General features: G+C 44.4%; 1 protein-coding gene across 1 annotated transcript in view; it reads right to left on the bottom strand.

Moving 5' to 3' along the window:
• NRDE2 (NRDE-2, necessary for RNA interference, domain containing) overlaps nt 1–16,084 on the bottom strand; it is a 45,700-nt gene extending 29,616 nt beyond the window's left edge. Inside the window, exons 1-3 of the mRNA XM_021709305.1 lie at nt 16,015–16,084; nt 4,008–4,116; nt 2,439–2,666 (exon numbers count right to left, since the gene is read on the bottom strand). Coding sequence (XP_021564980.1) covers nt 2,439–2,666; nt 4,008–4,116; nt 16,015–16,078 — 401 coding nt within the window. The 5' untranslated portion in view covers nt 16,079–16,084. The remainder of the gene's footprint in view (nt 1–2,438; nt 2,667–4,007; nt 4,117–16,014) is intronic.
• Between the last annotated feature and the right edge of the window lie 52 nt (nt 16,085–16,136).

Below are 16,136 nucleotides of genomic sequence, written 5' to 3'. Positions count from 1 at the left end.
TTAAAAAAAAAAAAAAAAAGAGGCACGGTTCTGCAGTGTCCAGCCTCCATGGCCCCTCAAGCCCGGACTCAGCCTCACTTAGAGCCTGAACTCTATGTTCAGTGTTTTGCTCACACATCTGGCCTCGCCCACAGATGGTAGAGTCAAGAGTCCACTGAAGACAAGGCCCCGACTTAGCTTTCTGAACTGGGGTAGGGCAGGCGGGCTTTCAGTTCAGATACTAAAGAAAGCACTTCCATGGTGGTCACTGAAAGGGAGGGAAGGTTTTTCTAGCACCCGACTTCTTTCTTCTAAAGAAAACCAGTTCATGATGCTATAGATACAAGAAGCTGCCAAAGTCATCAAAGCAGTCATGAACTACTGCTCCATCTTTGCTTTTTAGCTCTGCCCAGATAAAAAATGAAGATTCTGGAAGCAGGGAATACAAGGGAACAGCATTTCAGGAACAAAAAATAGCTGCTCAGTAAACAGCTGTTGACTGTGAGCCTCAGGTCACAACAACAGAGACCTGCACACATTCCCCTCAGAACAGCTGTGAAGGGGGTGACAAAAGAAGAGCTCATGGAAAAGACACAGATGCATTCCAGAAGGAGACAGAAAGCCACTGGGAGAAAGGAGGAGGGGCTAGCTGCAGACACTCCAAGGGTACACAAGCCCTCTTCCCTCCCCGCCCTGCACTAAGGAAGCAGGACATGGATTGGGCTGTGTGCAAGGAAGGCTGGAGAAAAGCTCAGCCTGGGAAACGTAAGTCAATGGGCAGTGGCCTCTGGGGAGGTCAGCCTCGATCACCCCAAAAGACAGTCCCATGGGTGTGCCACCCTCATGAAGCCTCTCCCGACAACACGGGAAGATGCTCGCAGCCCGCTCACATCTTAGTCCTTTGCTATGTGGAAATCAACAACTCCCTGGGTCACCTGCCCGAAAGGCACCAGAAGCCACCAGCAAGAAGAAAGGGAGAAGGGCAAGAATAGCCCACTCAGGTCGCAGTAGGCGTATTCGTTCCATGAAGCATCAACAAGCTTGGAAGTGCCACCTGGAGCACAAACGACCAAGAGACAGTAACATTTGACATGATAAGGCCAAGGCTCTCTAGTTGACTAGACTCCATGATCTAGAGAGAGCTCCTGTGTGGTTCTGGGAAATCCTTTGAACTCACTTTCCTCAGCTGTAAAAAAGGCCACGTTACTAAAAGATGAATCTTCAGATGTACAACGGTTGACATAGCTGGCTTTAAAGACTCGAAAAAGCAAGGGTCCAGTACCATATTCCCTCATTCAGTTACATAATGGGAAAGCACAGGCCCTGGTGTCAAGTTGAGAAATGCTAAGCAGGTCGACACAGCTCCCATCCTTAGAAAGTCCGTCATACTCAGGATATCTCTGCTTGACTTTTTTCCACCACACAGTAAGCCTGGGTCACAGACATGGCCCCCGAGATACACATTCGACTCCCCCGCGCTCTGGGCCTGTGGTGCTCGCCACAGCGAGCTGATGACAGAGGGTCCCAGGAGGTTATGTGCCTCTCAAGAAACACCAAGGGCCACACTCTGGACTTGCCTGGAACATTCACTGGCAGCCAGGGGACTCCAAGCACATGACCCAAGTAAATAATCCCAAAGAGATGCATCTCCACGGCAGTTTCTCTTTTAAGGGTGTCTTAGGCAGGTTCTTAAATGTTCTCTCTTCTAGCCCATATGAGCAAGAAAAGTGAAAAGCTAAATGAGCAATTCAGGTAGCTTCACCACACACTGCCTGTCCCAACTACAAGCAAACCCCTCTCTGCGTAGGATGCTCAACTAAGCAGAGAAAAAGCCATACGAGCACATACGTCACAACCGCACTGCAGAGTGCCCGAACGGCGTGCTCACGCAGACAGCAGAGTGAGATGTCTCTGTGTGAACGAGGAGTGAAGCCCCAAGGACAGAAGTGCTGTGACCAGGAACTTCTCCACACCTCCCCACAGTGGCTCCCACACAGTGAGAAGGAAAATGACACACAGAGCAGGCACCTACACGCTACGTTAACCTTAATCAGAAGGCACGTCATCCTGTGGACACACAGGAGTCACAGGCATGACTGAAGGAAGGTTCATCAAGGAAGATAATAAGACGCTTCCGACCTTCTAGACGCACAGAGGCTGACAACCCGCGGTGGTGGAACCCTTCCCTCTGTAGGGTACTGGCCTCTCTGCCTGCTGTGTGGTCCATCTGCCATCTGTCAAAAATCCCACTCAGACCTGACACAATCATGACTGTGTCTAAATAACATTTCTCAAATAAAATCAGCTGCTACATTTTTTTTCCTTTTTTAAGCTGATCTAAGGCTAGAGTTCTTCTGGCTGATGGGCTAAAGAGCTACTAAAATGCCTAACTTGTGGCAATGAGCAAGAGAAAAAGTGAAGACCGAACATATCCCAGGTACTTGAGAAGTGCAGCCCACCTCGGTTTCTCAGACTCCTTCTTACTGCCTCTGCCACTTCTGAGAGGTCTGTCCTTCTCAGAATCCGTGTCTGGTTCAGACCCACTGCTACTCGATAGTCCATGTTTTCTCTTTGTCTTCTTGTGATGCTTCCTTTTTTTCTTTTTCTCTTTTTTCTTTTTTCTGCTTGTTTGTTTGACCTTTTTGCTAGGGTCACTTTCATCTGAAGACTCTGGCTTCAAAGGACTCCTGTTTGGGGAAATCAACTTTAGAATAAGTGAATAAGTATGTAAAGGGGAACTCCATAAACACTCATGGAGATTTGCTATTTGCTCATATATTACACAGTACCTTCCTCGGTTACCCCTTACCTTAAAGCAGAGGTCCCGAACCCCTGGGCCACGGACCAGTACCAGTCCGTGGCCAGTTAGAAATCAGGCCACACAGCAGGAGGCGAGTGACAGGCAAGCAGAGCTCTGCCTCCTGTCAGGTCAGCCACAGCATTAGATTCTCATAGGAGCATGAACCCTATTGTGAATTGTGTGTGTAAGGGATCTAGGTTGCGCACTCCTTAGGAGAATTTTGCCTGATGATCCCAGGTGGAGTTGAGGAGGTGATGCTAGCGCTGGGAGCAGCTGCAAATGCAGATTAACATGAGCGTGAGGTTTGACCACACATTGCACCCAGTTCATGGAAAAACTGTCTTTCACGAAACCAGTCCCTGATGCCAAAAAGGTTGGGGACCTCTGCCTTAGAGGCTTAAGAATTGAACTTGAATTTAAAAAACAGGCTAAAAGATTCTAAATTTTAAGTTTCTAAACCTATACTTTCATACTTATACATCTTTAAGTGAAAGCAACTTACTACTTATTTTATCAAATATAGTATTTTTTAAAACATAAAAGGTTTATTTTCAGTGCCCCATATTACACTAACATCTTCTTAATGGAAAAAAATTAATTGTAGTCCTAAAGAGAAGAAGGAGCTCTTCCTCCTCATTATAAAAACCTACAAAGGCCCTTTCGTGTACCAACTATTCCCAATTTCCAAAAGCTTCTTACACACTAGAGCTCAAAGTTCACGGGGTCTTCGCCCTATTAATGAAACCAGCTAGTCTGCACATGTGAGACAGCATAGTTCTCAGTTCAGTGATCTAAAACAAAGCCCTTTCACAGTTGGGTTGAGATGTGTGCCATCTTGCTTTCCCTGACATTCTCTTGGGATTTTTCTCCTACTATGTTATACAAGCTCCTTCTATTTTTACAAAAGTGTCGAAAATGTAGCTAAAGAAACATTGGAATTACAATATTCTAAAGGTTACTAATGAGGTTAGTAAAGTTACTTAAGAATAACAATGATGCCATTTCCCTCATGGCCTAATTATAGGCACTAACTGTGTCATGTACTTGCTGCTGCAAAGCAAAGAAAAAAAGGAACCATCTGGAAGAGTGAGGTAAGGGAAAATAGTCAAAGATCACCTCATTACTTCAAGAGTTTTCCTTTAGCTCTCTTACCCCAGGGTTTTCTAAGGAGCATCATTTAAGTTAAGCTATAGAGAGTAGACTGACCAAAAAACCCATCTGTCACTACCTTATCAGTGGTGACTCTTCAGAAACAAAGGCAGCAGCCGCTTCAGCCTGCTGACTCAGGGACGCTATGGATCCGACACAAAAGCTGGGGTTGCTCAGCCAATCCAACTCTGCACACACAAAAGGGAGAAAGATCAGTGACATCAGCTCCGTACGACTCCTACAGCAGGACATCCATCCATCTGGTCAGCTGGCATCCCAGTTCACAGCCAATGTCAGTCAGACATGTAGAGCAGTCCACACAAGTGGAACAGAACCTGTGAAATGCTGATTTCACAGCACACAGCCCTTTCGCACTTAAAACACTTAAGGCTGAAACTCCCAGTGATTCTGCTCCCGGGAGCAGAAGCCACATAACAAGCGTGGCCTACAAGCAACGCGACGTCACATATTCATGTATTCCATGAATGCCATCTAATGAGCGTGAGTGCTTCCAAAGCTTTAGGCTTCAGTGATCCCACATTTGATTTAGACAATTCCTAAAAGTTAAAAAGTCAAATCATGCCTAAAAGCCCAACATGCTTAATGTTATCATAGAAGACCCTTTAAAAAATAATTCGTGCTCTACCTGAGTAAACTAACTTAACAAACCTGTCCTTAAAACAGCACTCCTCTTGGACATAAAAAGATGCCAACTTTCAATGGTAAAACTATACAAATGTTAACACTGTAATGAGTATCTCTAGGCAGTGATATTAAATATCTAAAGTTTTCTTATTTCTGGTAATACATAAGTTCTAACTTTTCTACAATGAATTCAGTATAAATAACTTAATTTCTAACTTTTAGAAGTCTTAGCTGTGAAGGGAAGAAAAAACCATGGGCTGGTAGTAGCAAGGGAGTCTGCAAAGAAGGTCGTATGTTGCCCTGTTTTGTCACGGGATGGAGGCCAGTGCATATTCACACACTGAGAAGAAAGAACCCAGGAAATAGTTGAAGACAGAAGAGAAAAGGGTAACAGCATTCTTAATGTTTTATTGAGATATAATTTACAACCTGGGCAGTATAGGGAGACCACATCTCCACAAAAAATACAAAAATCAGCTGGGCATGGTCGTACATGCCTGTAGTGCCAGCCAGCTACTCAGGAGGCTGAGGTGATAGGATCTCTTGAGCCCAGGAGGTCAAGGTTGCAGTGAGCCGGGAATATGCTACTGCACTCTGGCTTGGGTGACACAGTGAGACCCTGTCTCAAAAAAAGAGAGAGAGAATTTACATAATACAAAGTTCATTCTTTTGAAGTGTACAATTTAATGGTTTTTAGTGTATTCACAAAGTTGTACAGTCATTCCCAAAACTCTAGGACATCTTTATCATCCCAAAAGGAAACCTCATACCTATCAGCAATCTGCTCCCATCACCCCCTTCACCCCTGGGCAACCACTAATCTCCTTTCTATCTCTTCAGATTTGCCTGTTTTAGACATTTACTATAAATGAGCTTATACACTATATGTGGTCTTTTGGACCAGCTTCTCTCACTTGGCATAATGTTTTCAAGCTTCATCCATGCTGTAGCATATATCAGTACTTCACTCCTGTTTATTGCCAACTATTATTCCAGTTTATGGATATACCACATTTTATCTATTCATCAGTTGATGGACACTTAGACTATTTCCTCGTTTTGGCTATTATGAAAAATGCTGCTATGAATATTCATGTCCATATTTCTACATAAACATGTTTCCATTTCTCCTGGCAGATACCAGCAGCAGAACTACTGGGTCATCTGTTAACTTATGTTTAGCATTTGGGGGAGCTGCCGAGACTGTTTTCCAAAGCAGCATTTCAGATTTCTATCAACAGTGCATGAGAGTGCCAATCTCTCCATTCTTGCCAACACTTGTTACTATCTGTCTTTTTATTACAGTCATCCTAAAGGGTGTGAGGTGGTATCTTAATGTGGTTGTGAATTCCATTTCCCTCATGACTAATGATGTTGAGCACCCTTTCATGTTTGTATTGGCCATCCACAGATGTTCTCTGAAGAATTATCCATTCAAATTCTTTACCCATTTTCAAACTGGATTGTCTTTTTGTTATTCAGTTTCGAGAGATCTTTATATAGTTTGGCTACTAGTCCTGTAGGGTAACTGCATCTTAGTGAGGAGGAGATACCAGAACACATGCTCCCTGAGGACAGGGGTTCTGTTTTCATCACTGCTGTATCCCTGGCACCTAGAGCACTGCCTGGCAAACAGCAAGTAGACAACCAATGTTTGTGAGAAAAGGGGGAAAGAGGATGGAAAGAAAATTCCAAAGAAGGAAAGGTACATGAAGCACACAGGAAGATAGGAAAGATGCGCGAGCTTCTAGGCCAGGTGCCACAGGAGGCCAATGCCAGTCTGGTTCTCCGTTTTTCTATCCTCACAACGAGGCTCCAGGGGAGGCCTTACAAGCTCCACTCTACATCCGAGGAAGGAGGAAGAACCTAGGCTTAGAGAGATTTAGCCATGGGTGAGGCCACGCCCAGTATGCAGCTATGCAACTGCTCATGCTCTCTTCCCCTGACACTTCCTTTCCCTTCTGGGGTTGGTTCCCTTCCCTTGGGCCTAACTCCTGGCAAAAGATACTGAAGACAGTTCCTGTGGCTCATTGAGATCACAATTATGTCCATGATAATCAGATTCTATCATGAACAAAGGAAGAGAAAAGTGGGAAAAGATGGAACAGACAGGACACAGGAAAGCAACTCTGGCAATCCTTGTGTTGTTTTACATAAATAGTCTAAGTAGTGATGACAGCAGGGAGGAAATGTAAAGAAATGCAGACATTGCAACAATATGAAGTATGTGACTCTCCCAAGTCCTTCAGAAGGTACAAGGTTCTTTGAGAACACAATGGAGGCTTTGCCATTTAAGACCACTGTGATAAAACCTGCTTACAGAGAATTCAAACTCTTGGGTTTTGAACCTGCAAAATCATGGACCCTCTGTATGACCTTTATCTCAACCACCTGACAAGAGGGTGGCTTTGTTTTGTGTTTTGGTAGCATATTAGCACAAATGAGTATAGACTATTATGAGGCACAGTCACCAGGTGCTGGACATGGCGGGTTTTAGAGATCACCAAGTCCATAGATTTCCAAACTGTTCTTAGCCAAGGAACTCACCTGTCAAACAGAATCTTTCTAAGAAGTCCAACATGCAGAAGAGAAAAGGCAGGGTGCTCTGGTTGGGGGTTCAGGACATCTGAGGAGGCTCTCAGGGCACAGCCTGACACTACCCTCACTTACACATCAACAGCTGGAGGCCCAAGATGTGAGGTCATGCGATCAAGAGCACGCACCAGACCTAGCTCAGGAATCTGCTCCAGGACCCTCACCACCCCAGGGCACTCTCTTCACCTCCTCAACTCGGCAGGGGTTCCCTGAAGTCTCCTGACAACTGTTACATGGGCTATACGGCCATTTTCACAGTGTGCCCACATCCTCTGCACGTCAGTCTTCCCACTACATCCCAAGCCAGGTAAACAACTCAGTCCTCAAGGGCCCAGATCAGCCACGATCACTGGGATACCACAGAAAGGGGCAACAGAAAAAAGATACAATCACAAATATTCTGCCAGTCAACAAACATCCCACTGGTTTACAACTCTTATACTCAAGTCTCCAGTGCCCTTCCTCATCCCTTGTCAAACCACAAACACATGAGGGCAGAGTTCATGACCACGCGCCCTTGTACCCCCATACCTGCACAGAGCCTTGGCACCACCAGCTGGACTTACGCACATCTGCCGAATGTACACATAAGCAAGGCTATGGCCCACACCTCTGCATCTATACCCCAAGTTCTCTCAATTGAACAACCTGAAGAAATGGGGAATCTTCACATAATCCATGATCTAGGTACAAAGTACAACTATTATAACTCTTCCATTCTTCAAGTAAATGTACATTTAATCACTCAATACACTATTGAATACCTACTGTGTGTCCAGTGCTGCTTCCTATGGTGTCACAGGCCCTGGTCCCTGTAAGGATTTAAGCTATTGACCTTGGCCGAGGTCCAGGCATTGGGCACAGTGATGAACCAGAAAGTTCTGCCCATATGGTGCGTATAATCATAACCCTATCTGGGCACGTAACACGCCAGGACTGTTCAATTCAATTTTAGTCAAACAGAATCCCAGAGAAAGTTATCTGAGATTAAAAGATGTGTAGCTTAGCCTATAATCCCAGCACTTTGGGAGGCTGAGGCAAGTGGATTGCCTGAGCCCACGGGTTCGAGACCAGCCTGGGCAACTTGGCAAGACCTCAACTCTACAATAAATAAAAAATGAGCCAGGTGTGGTAGCGCACACCTATAGTTCCCACTACTTGTAAGGCTGAGGTGGAAGGATCTCCTGAGATGGTAGGTCGACACTGGGGTGGCCGTGAGCATGCCACTGTACTCCAACCTGGGCCTGGAGTGAGACTCCAACTCAAAAATAAAACGAAACAAAAACCAAAAAGACACGTTGTTAATCAGATTTTAAAATCGTTTCCAACAGTTACAACTGCACATAATTTACATAGTTGATGGAAATTAAATATGCATTAAGTAACTGTCAATACTGAGCAGGATATAACACTGACAGAGAAGACCAGTAGGATACCAATGCCTAGGGCTGAGAGAGAGAATCTGGCCAGCTGACAAAGTCTTTGTCCCTGCGAGTTAGTATGTAAATCACAGGTTGGAACTCGTCTGGAAATTAACACTCTGCCTTACATTTTATACACATCCTAGAAAGGAAGAAGGTGGACATGTCAGGCAGAAAAGTCACTTGAGAACTACTCACTGCCTAACAAAACAGGCCTGGTGGAAATGTGGCACATGTAAAAATCCACGGTAATTTGGCAGAAGATAATAATAATGAATCATCACTGAATACTTTAGGCTGAAATACTTTTTGTGATATGTTTATTATATAAGCCTGTTTCTCCAATACCTGAGAAAATTATTAAATTCAATTCAGATAGAGGAAGGAAGGAATGGTCATGCAAACATTTAAATTTTAAAAACAAACTCTTATTCATAATTGGATAAAATATCTCAACCTCTACACCCACTACTCATTCTATTATAACAAGATAGTGCTGATAACAAGTTTGTTTAAGTGAACTCAGAGGTGAGTACCACCTGAGCAAAGCCAGCCCTTCCATGGGAGTGAACATACAACCTGAAGAGGCCTGGGAATTCCAAAGGTAACATTCAAACCACCAAAATGCCAACATTCTAATATCCTAGCATGGTTGATCACAAAGCTCTGGAGTCCCATGTTCAGACTGGTTACTCTTTTTTAGTTGTGTGACTCTGAACAAAATAATTAAGCTCTCTGCACCTTTTTTTTTTTTTTTTTTTTGCTCAGCAATTTCTTTTGTTGCTGTTGTTTTTGTCTTACTCTGTCACCCAGGTAGGAGTGCAGTGGCAAGTTCACAGCTCACTGCAGCCTCAACCTCCTGGACTCAAGTGGTCCTCCTACCTCAGCCTCCCAAGTAGCTGGGACTACAGGTGTATGCCACCAAACCCAGCTAACTTTTTACTTTTTGCGGAGACTTGGGCCTTGCCCAACTCTCTTTTCCCTGAAAACTCATTTTCCTTGAAGACAAGGCTGCCCACTCTCACCCCTCCTGTTCAACATTGTGTTGGAAGTCCTAGTGATAGCAATTAGACAAGAGAAGGAAATCAGGGGTATCCAAATAGAAAAAGAAATTATCCCTCTTTGCTGATATGATCCTATACCTCGAAAATCCAAGAGAATCTGTCAAAAACGTCCTTGCACTGATAAAGGATTTTGGCAAAGTCTCAGGATACAAAATAAATGTGCAAAAGACAGTCACATTCCTATACACCACTAACAAACAGGCAGAGAACCAAAAAAAAGCACAATCCCACTCACAATAGCCACACACACAAAAATGAAAGAACTCAGCATCTTCCTAACAAGAGAAGTAAAAGACCTTTACAATGAAAACTACAAAACACTGCTCAAAGAAATCCAAGAAGATACAAACAAATGAAAAAATATCAAGCTTGTGGATAGGAAGAATCAACATTGTTAAGATGTTCATCCTACCAAAGACAATCTACAGATTCAACTCAATACCAATTAAATTATCAACATCATTCTTCTCAGACCTGGAAATGACAATACAGAAATATATATGGAAATGTAAACAACCAGGAAAAGCTAAAACAATCCTTAGCAAAAGAAACAAAGCAAGAGGACACAGGCCAGCAGTGAGCTGGTCCGAAGTGGGAAGCAGGAATCAGGTGCTGCTGGCAGCAAAGGCCAAAAAGCTCAGCTGCCAGCATCCTCCAAAGGCTGGAACAGGTCCCCTGAGAGAGTGCAGGATGTAGTAGTTTTAGGAGTTAAGAAAGTGGGCTGCGGTCATCTGTCTGGGTGTTTGGTTTGAGCCTTGGCTCCAGCCCTACTTGAGTTTCCCTGCAAGGACTTCAGTCCTTCCTTGAGTTCATGGGGTTTGGACCATATCGTTATTATTATTATTTAGAGGGTCTACTGTGTGTGAGCACTGGTTGTTCTGCGCAGGAAACACGCCATGAGATGGAGGCTTGGGGGAATGTGTGTTCAGAGTTGCTTTAGGTATGGCCTTAATCTTTGTGAAATGTTGGAGGTTGAGGTGAAAAATCTGGCTTTGATCATCATGGAGAACTACATCATTTCAGTCCTAAGTCTCATCCAATTCTCTTATTGACTTATTACTAAATGAAGCGTTTTGTTTAATTTAAAAAAAAAGAAACAAAGCGGGAAGTATCACACTTTCAGACTTTAAACTTTACTACCACAATAATCAAAACAGCCTGGTATTGGTACAAGAACAGGCATATGGACCAATGGAACAGGACAGAGACTCTGGAAGCAAAACCTTAATTCCTCAACCAATTCATCTTCAACAAAGCCTCCACCAACAACCACTGGAGGAGAACCTATTCAGTAAGTGGTGCTGGGAAAACTGGCGGATCACATGCAGAAGATTGAAACAGGACCCCTACCTATCACCATACACAAAAGTCAACTCTAAATGAATCAAAGGCCTAAACGTAAAACTTCAAACTGTAAGAATCTTAGAAAATGCAGGAGACACCCTTACAGAAATTGGAGTAGGCAATCAATTCCTGATCAAAACCCCAGGTGTCCATGCCATAAGAGGTAAGATAGACAAGTGGGTCCTTATTAAACTGAAAAGCTTCTGCAAAGCTTAAGAAACCATCAAGAGAGTGGGGAGACAGCCCACAGAATGGAAAAAAATATTTGCCAACTATATATCTAACAAAGGCCTAACATCCAAGATCTATAAGGAACTCAAACATGCCAAAAGAAAAAAAACAAACAGCCCCATTTAAAAAGTGGGCAAGCCGGGCTCGGTGGCTCAGCCTGTAATCCCGTGCTTTGGGAGGCTGAGGTGAGTGGATTGCCTGAGCCCGCGGGTTCGAGACCCGCCTGGGCAACTTTGGTGAGACCTCATCTCTACAATAAATCAAAAATTCAGCTGGGCGTGGTAGCGGGTGCCTGTAGTTCCAGCTACTTGGAAGGCTGAGGCGGAAGGATCACCAGAGCCCAACAGGTCAACGCTGCGGTGGCCGGGAGTAGCCACTGCACTCCAGTCTGGGTGACACAGTGAGACTCCAACTCCAAAAAAAAAAAAAAAAAAAAGTGGGCAAAAGACACGAACAGACACTTCTCAGATATATGGGCTGCCAACAAACACATGAAAAAGTGCTCAGTCTCACTAATCATCAGAGGAATGCAAATCAAAACCACATTGAGGTACCACCTAACCCCAGTAAGTATGGCCATCATTAATAAAACAGATGCACCAGTCTTGGTGGCTCAGCCTGTAATCTCAGCGCTTTGGGAGGCTAAGGTGAGTGGATTGCCTGAGCCTGCGGGTTTAAGACCCACCTGGGCAACTTGGCGAGACCTCATCTCTACAATAAATCAAAAAATTAGCTGGGTGTGGTAGCGTGCACCTGTAGTTCCAGCTACTTGGAAGGCTGAGGCGGAAGGATCGCCGGAGCCCAGCAGGTCGAGGCTGCGGTAGCCGGGAGCATGTCACTGCACTCCAGTCTGGGTGACAAAGTGAGACTCCAACTCAAAAAAATAAAAAAATAAAAAATAAATAAAACAGATCTAGGCAAGGAGGCGGAGAAAAGGGCACACTTCTACACTGCTGGTGGGAATGCAAACTAGTTCAACCTCTATGGAAAACTGTGCAGTGATTCTAAAAGAACTAGAAATTGACCTTCCATATAACCCAGCAAACCCCCTACTGGGAATATACCTGGAGGAACTCAAAGCATTCTACAAAAGAGACACCGTATAAGCATGTTTATTGCAGCACTATTCACAGTAACAAAAACATGGAACCAACCATGCTGCCCATCAAAACTGGACTGGACTAAAAAAATGTGGCACATATACACAATGGAATATTTCGCAGCCATAAAGAAGGACAAACATATGGTCTGCAGCAACTTGAATGGATTTAGAGTCAATAATACCAGTGATCTACCACAGAAACAAAGAACAGAGTACCACATGTTCTCACTCATAAGTGAGCCCTGAATATTTACCATAATAATATAAGAAAGGGATTGGTAGTAGCAGGATACTGCTGGGGTGGGGAGTTGGGGGGTTGACAACATCAATAAAGGTACCTGATCTTCTCAAACCAGGCAAAGTAAGGACCAAAGAGAGGATCAAACTTTACCTGTATTATATATATATATAGGTATTTTTTTATATATGTATATCTGTGTGTGTGTGTGTGTGTGTGTGTGTGTGTGTGTGTGTGTGTGTGTGTATATGTGTGTGTGTATATATATACATACACACAAATCTGGTGGGAAATGGTGGGAAATGCCTACAGGAGGATCTGGTGGGAAATGTCTACAGGACAAACAGCCCCAGCTGCCAAATGGATCAGTCACACAGGAAAGTCCTGCACTGAAAAGACCTGTGAGATGTGTCCACAACAGGCAATGTCAGGGTGTTTTTGAAAACTGATGTGAACAAGTCAGCTATAAAAGGCAATTTTTGACACAACCTGGAAAATCTGAACAATGACTGGTAAGTAAATATTTTAAAATTACAATTAATTTCATTATAAATGATTATGTTATGTGTAACTGTTTTAGAAAGACAATTCTCTCTTTAGTCTTTCTTTCTTTAGCCCAGGCTAGAATGCAATGGTACATTTTCAGGCTTAGCATGGGCTCATGACTTTAATCCCAGCACTTTGGGAGGCCAAGGCAGGAGGACTGCTTGTTCAAGACTAGCCTTGTGAGACCTTGTCTCTGAAAAAAATCAAAAAATTCAATGTGAGCTGTGATTGTGCCACTCACTCCAGCCTGGATGACAAAGTGACACCTTAACTCAAAATAAATTAATAAAAAGCACTTTCACATACATTTTCCTGATGCTGGGTGCCCAGACAATGCTCAATAAATTCTGGTGAAGATTCAGGACAAGAGGAACACTCCCCTCAAGCCTTCAGTTTCCCCCTCCCACAGTAAAAGGAAAAAGTCTTGACCTGTTATTAGAGACCACTATCCTCACGCTCCACCAACCCCCAACTATATTGCCCAAGACTCCCTTTTTTTTTTGAGGGGCTCTCTCTGTCACCCAAGCTAGAGTGCAGTAGCACACTTATGGCCATCACAGCCTCGACCTGCTGGACTCATGCGATTCTTCCACCTCAGCCTCCTAAATAGATGGAACTACAGGCATGTGCCACCATGCCTAGCTAAATTTTTAGGCATGTGCCACCATGTTGCCCAGCTGGTCTCAAACTTCGAGGCTCAAGCAATCTCTCATCTCAGCATTCCAAAGTGCCAGGATTAGAGGTGTGAACCACCATGCTCAGTCTCTCTCTTTTTTTTTTTTTTTGGTCAAATCTTCCCTTTATTCCACTGTATTTCCAAACTGGATTATCTGCAGTTCTCTGCAAGTGTCCCATACTTTTCTCCTGCAGACCTCTGAAGGCCCTGGAATGCCCTTCCACTGTCTTTATTTGTCCAACTCCTACATTTTTGGAGATTCATCCAAAAATTAGCTCCTACATAGTCTTTTTTTTTTTTTTTTTTTTTGAGTCAGGGTCTCACTCAGGCTGGGGTGCAGTAGCATGATCACAGCTCACGGCAGCCTCAATCTCCTGGACTCAGACAATCCTCCCACCTCAGCCTCCCAAGTAGCTGGGACCACAGGTGCATGCCACCACACCCAGCTAAATTTTTTTATTTTTGGAAAGACTCGCCATGTTGCCTAGGCTAGTCTCGAACTTCAGTCTGTGAAGAAATAATTAGGCCAGCAAAAATTAAATAATTACAATGAGGAGGGGAGTCTCAGGGTGGGATTTTACAGATGTTTCAAGAACTGTGTTAACCCCAGCAGAAGTTGTAAAAGCTTGTTAAACAGTTGCAGGTCATTGTCGTAAGCAAACCTTTACTGACCCAACCAGTGTAAATAAAAAAGCAGTAAACTAACCTTATGTTAAAAAACAGAACACCACAACCATCAGCTGTCTTGCAAAATCTGTCATGCATAAATAATTTCCTTCTTGCAGACCCCAACATGTATTACATGAGACAATTCCCCTTGCAAATCTCTCGTATATTACTGATTCCCTGATACAGCATGGACACTTCCCAGCACAGCCTGACACTGCTCTGATTTCCCCAGCACCCCAGTAAAAATTCCCTCTGGCCCCTGCCTCTTGGCAGACAGCAGGCAGCATCTCTCCCCTCTGCTGCCCGTAGTACTCATTCAAATAAATCTTCCCTTAAATAGATCTGCCTTTCTAAATTCATAACTGTCTTGGCAAATTCTTTTTACCACCCTGCGACTCAGGCCTTACCTAGTCGTTTGCACAACACTGATCTCAAGCGATCCTCCCACCTCGGCCTCCCAAAGTTCTGGGATTACAGGTATGAGTCACTGTGCCGGGGCCCCTGAACTGTACTATTTATTTATTTATTTTGCTTTTTTGGGTGCACACATGGAACACACTATTAAGCACCTACTGTTGGTCTGTACATCCAGCAAATATTTATTTTGAACACCTATTATATTCTAGACCTGTGCTAGGGGATTAAGTATTCTACGATGAACAAACACTGTACCAACTTCATGGAGGTTACAGTCTAGAAAGTCTAGAAAGGGTACACTAATTATAGCAGAAATTACAGAGATGTGTAGGAACTATGACAGGAAATAACAGAAGTGTCAAACACAACTGGGCCCTGCCACGGTAAGGCTCCTGATTTAGAACGAATCACTTCTTACGTGAATTCACTGCGTGCCTTAATTTTTAACAATGCCGCGCTCCTGGGCTGTTGGGCCTTAAATACGTGACGCCATAACCTGACACAGTAGGCCCTCGGGAAACAAATGTTAGTTCTTTCACTAGGTGCGGTGCCTCCTCTTCTGGAGAGAAACTGTTTAGGCTCCGCATCCTAACCCCCAGCTCTGGGCCCGGTCAAAGAGATAAACCTACTAAGCATTTCAGAAATAGGTACGATAGGAAAGAATATGGGAGAAAAAAAAAATTCAGCATTTGCATCAGTTATCTCCTTTGGTCGTCAAGCCCCATCATTCCCATTTTTATTTTTACAGATAAGGTCTCGCCAAGTTGCCCAGGCTGGTCTCGAACTACTGGGCTCAAGCAATCCTGCCTCGGCCTCCCCAAGTGCTGGAACTACAGGTAGGAGCCACCGCGTCCGGCCCATCACTCCCAATTTTAGGGTGAAATAACTGAAGCTATGAGAGAGAACAGGATCCTCAATATGGTCACAGAAGCCCCAGCTCCAGACCACCTTCCGTAACTCTTAACACCCTCGCCCCAAAAGAGCCTTTGGGTCCCAGACCCGGGAGAAGACTGGAGCCCTCCCCAGAAGTCTTTGCGGTGCGTGCAGAACTCTGGGATACTAGCGGATAAACAAACCCGAGGCCAGGGCCGAGACTGAAGCCAGCCGAGTGCCTTCTTCCACCCGCCTGTGTGCTCACCTTTCCTGGAGCTGCCGCCATCGGGGACCTCAGTGACCTCCGCAAAAGCCGGGAACAGCGCCATGGCCACAGGCCGCGCCGCAGTTCCTCTCTACGAGAATGGCGCCGGCCAGCGGGCACCG

This window comes from Carlito syrichta, unplaced genomic scaffold, assembly GCF_000164805.1.
Source record: "Carlito syrichta isolate Samal-C Ts95f unplaced genomic scaffold, Tarsius_syrichta-2.0.1 Scaffold171376, whole genome shotgun sequence".
Classification (NCBI taxonomy): domain Eukaryota; kingdom Metazoa; phylum Chordata; class Mammalia; order Primates; family Tarsiidae; genus Carlito; species Carlito syrichta.
Note: the sequence above shows the minus strand (reverse complement) of the source record. Positions and strands in the feature narration are given on the sequence as shown.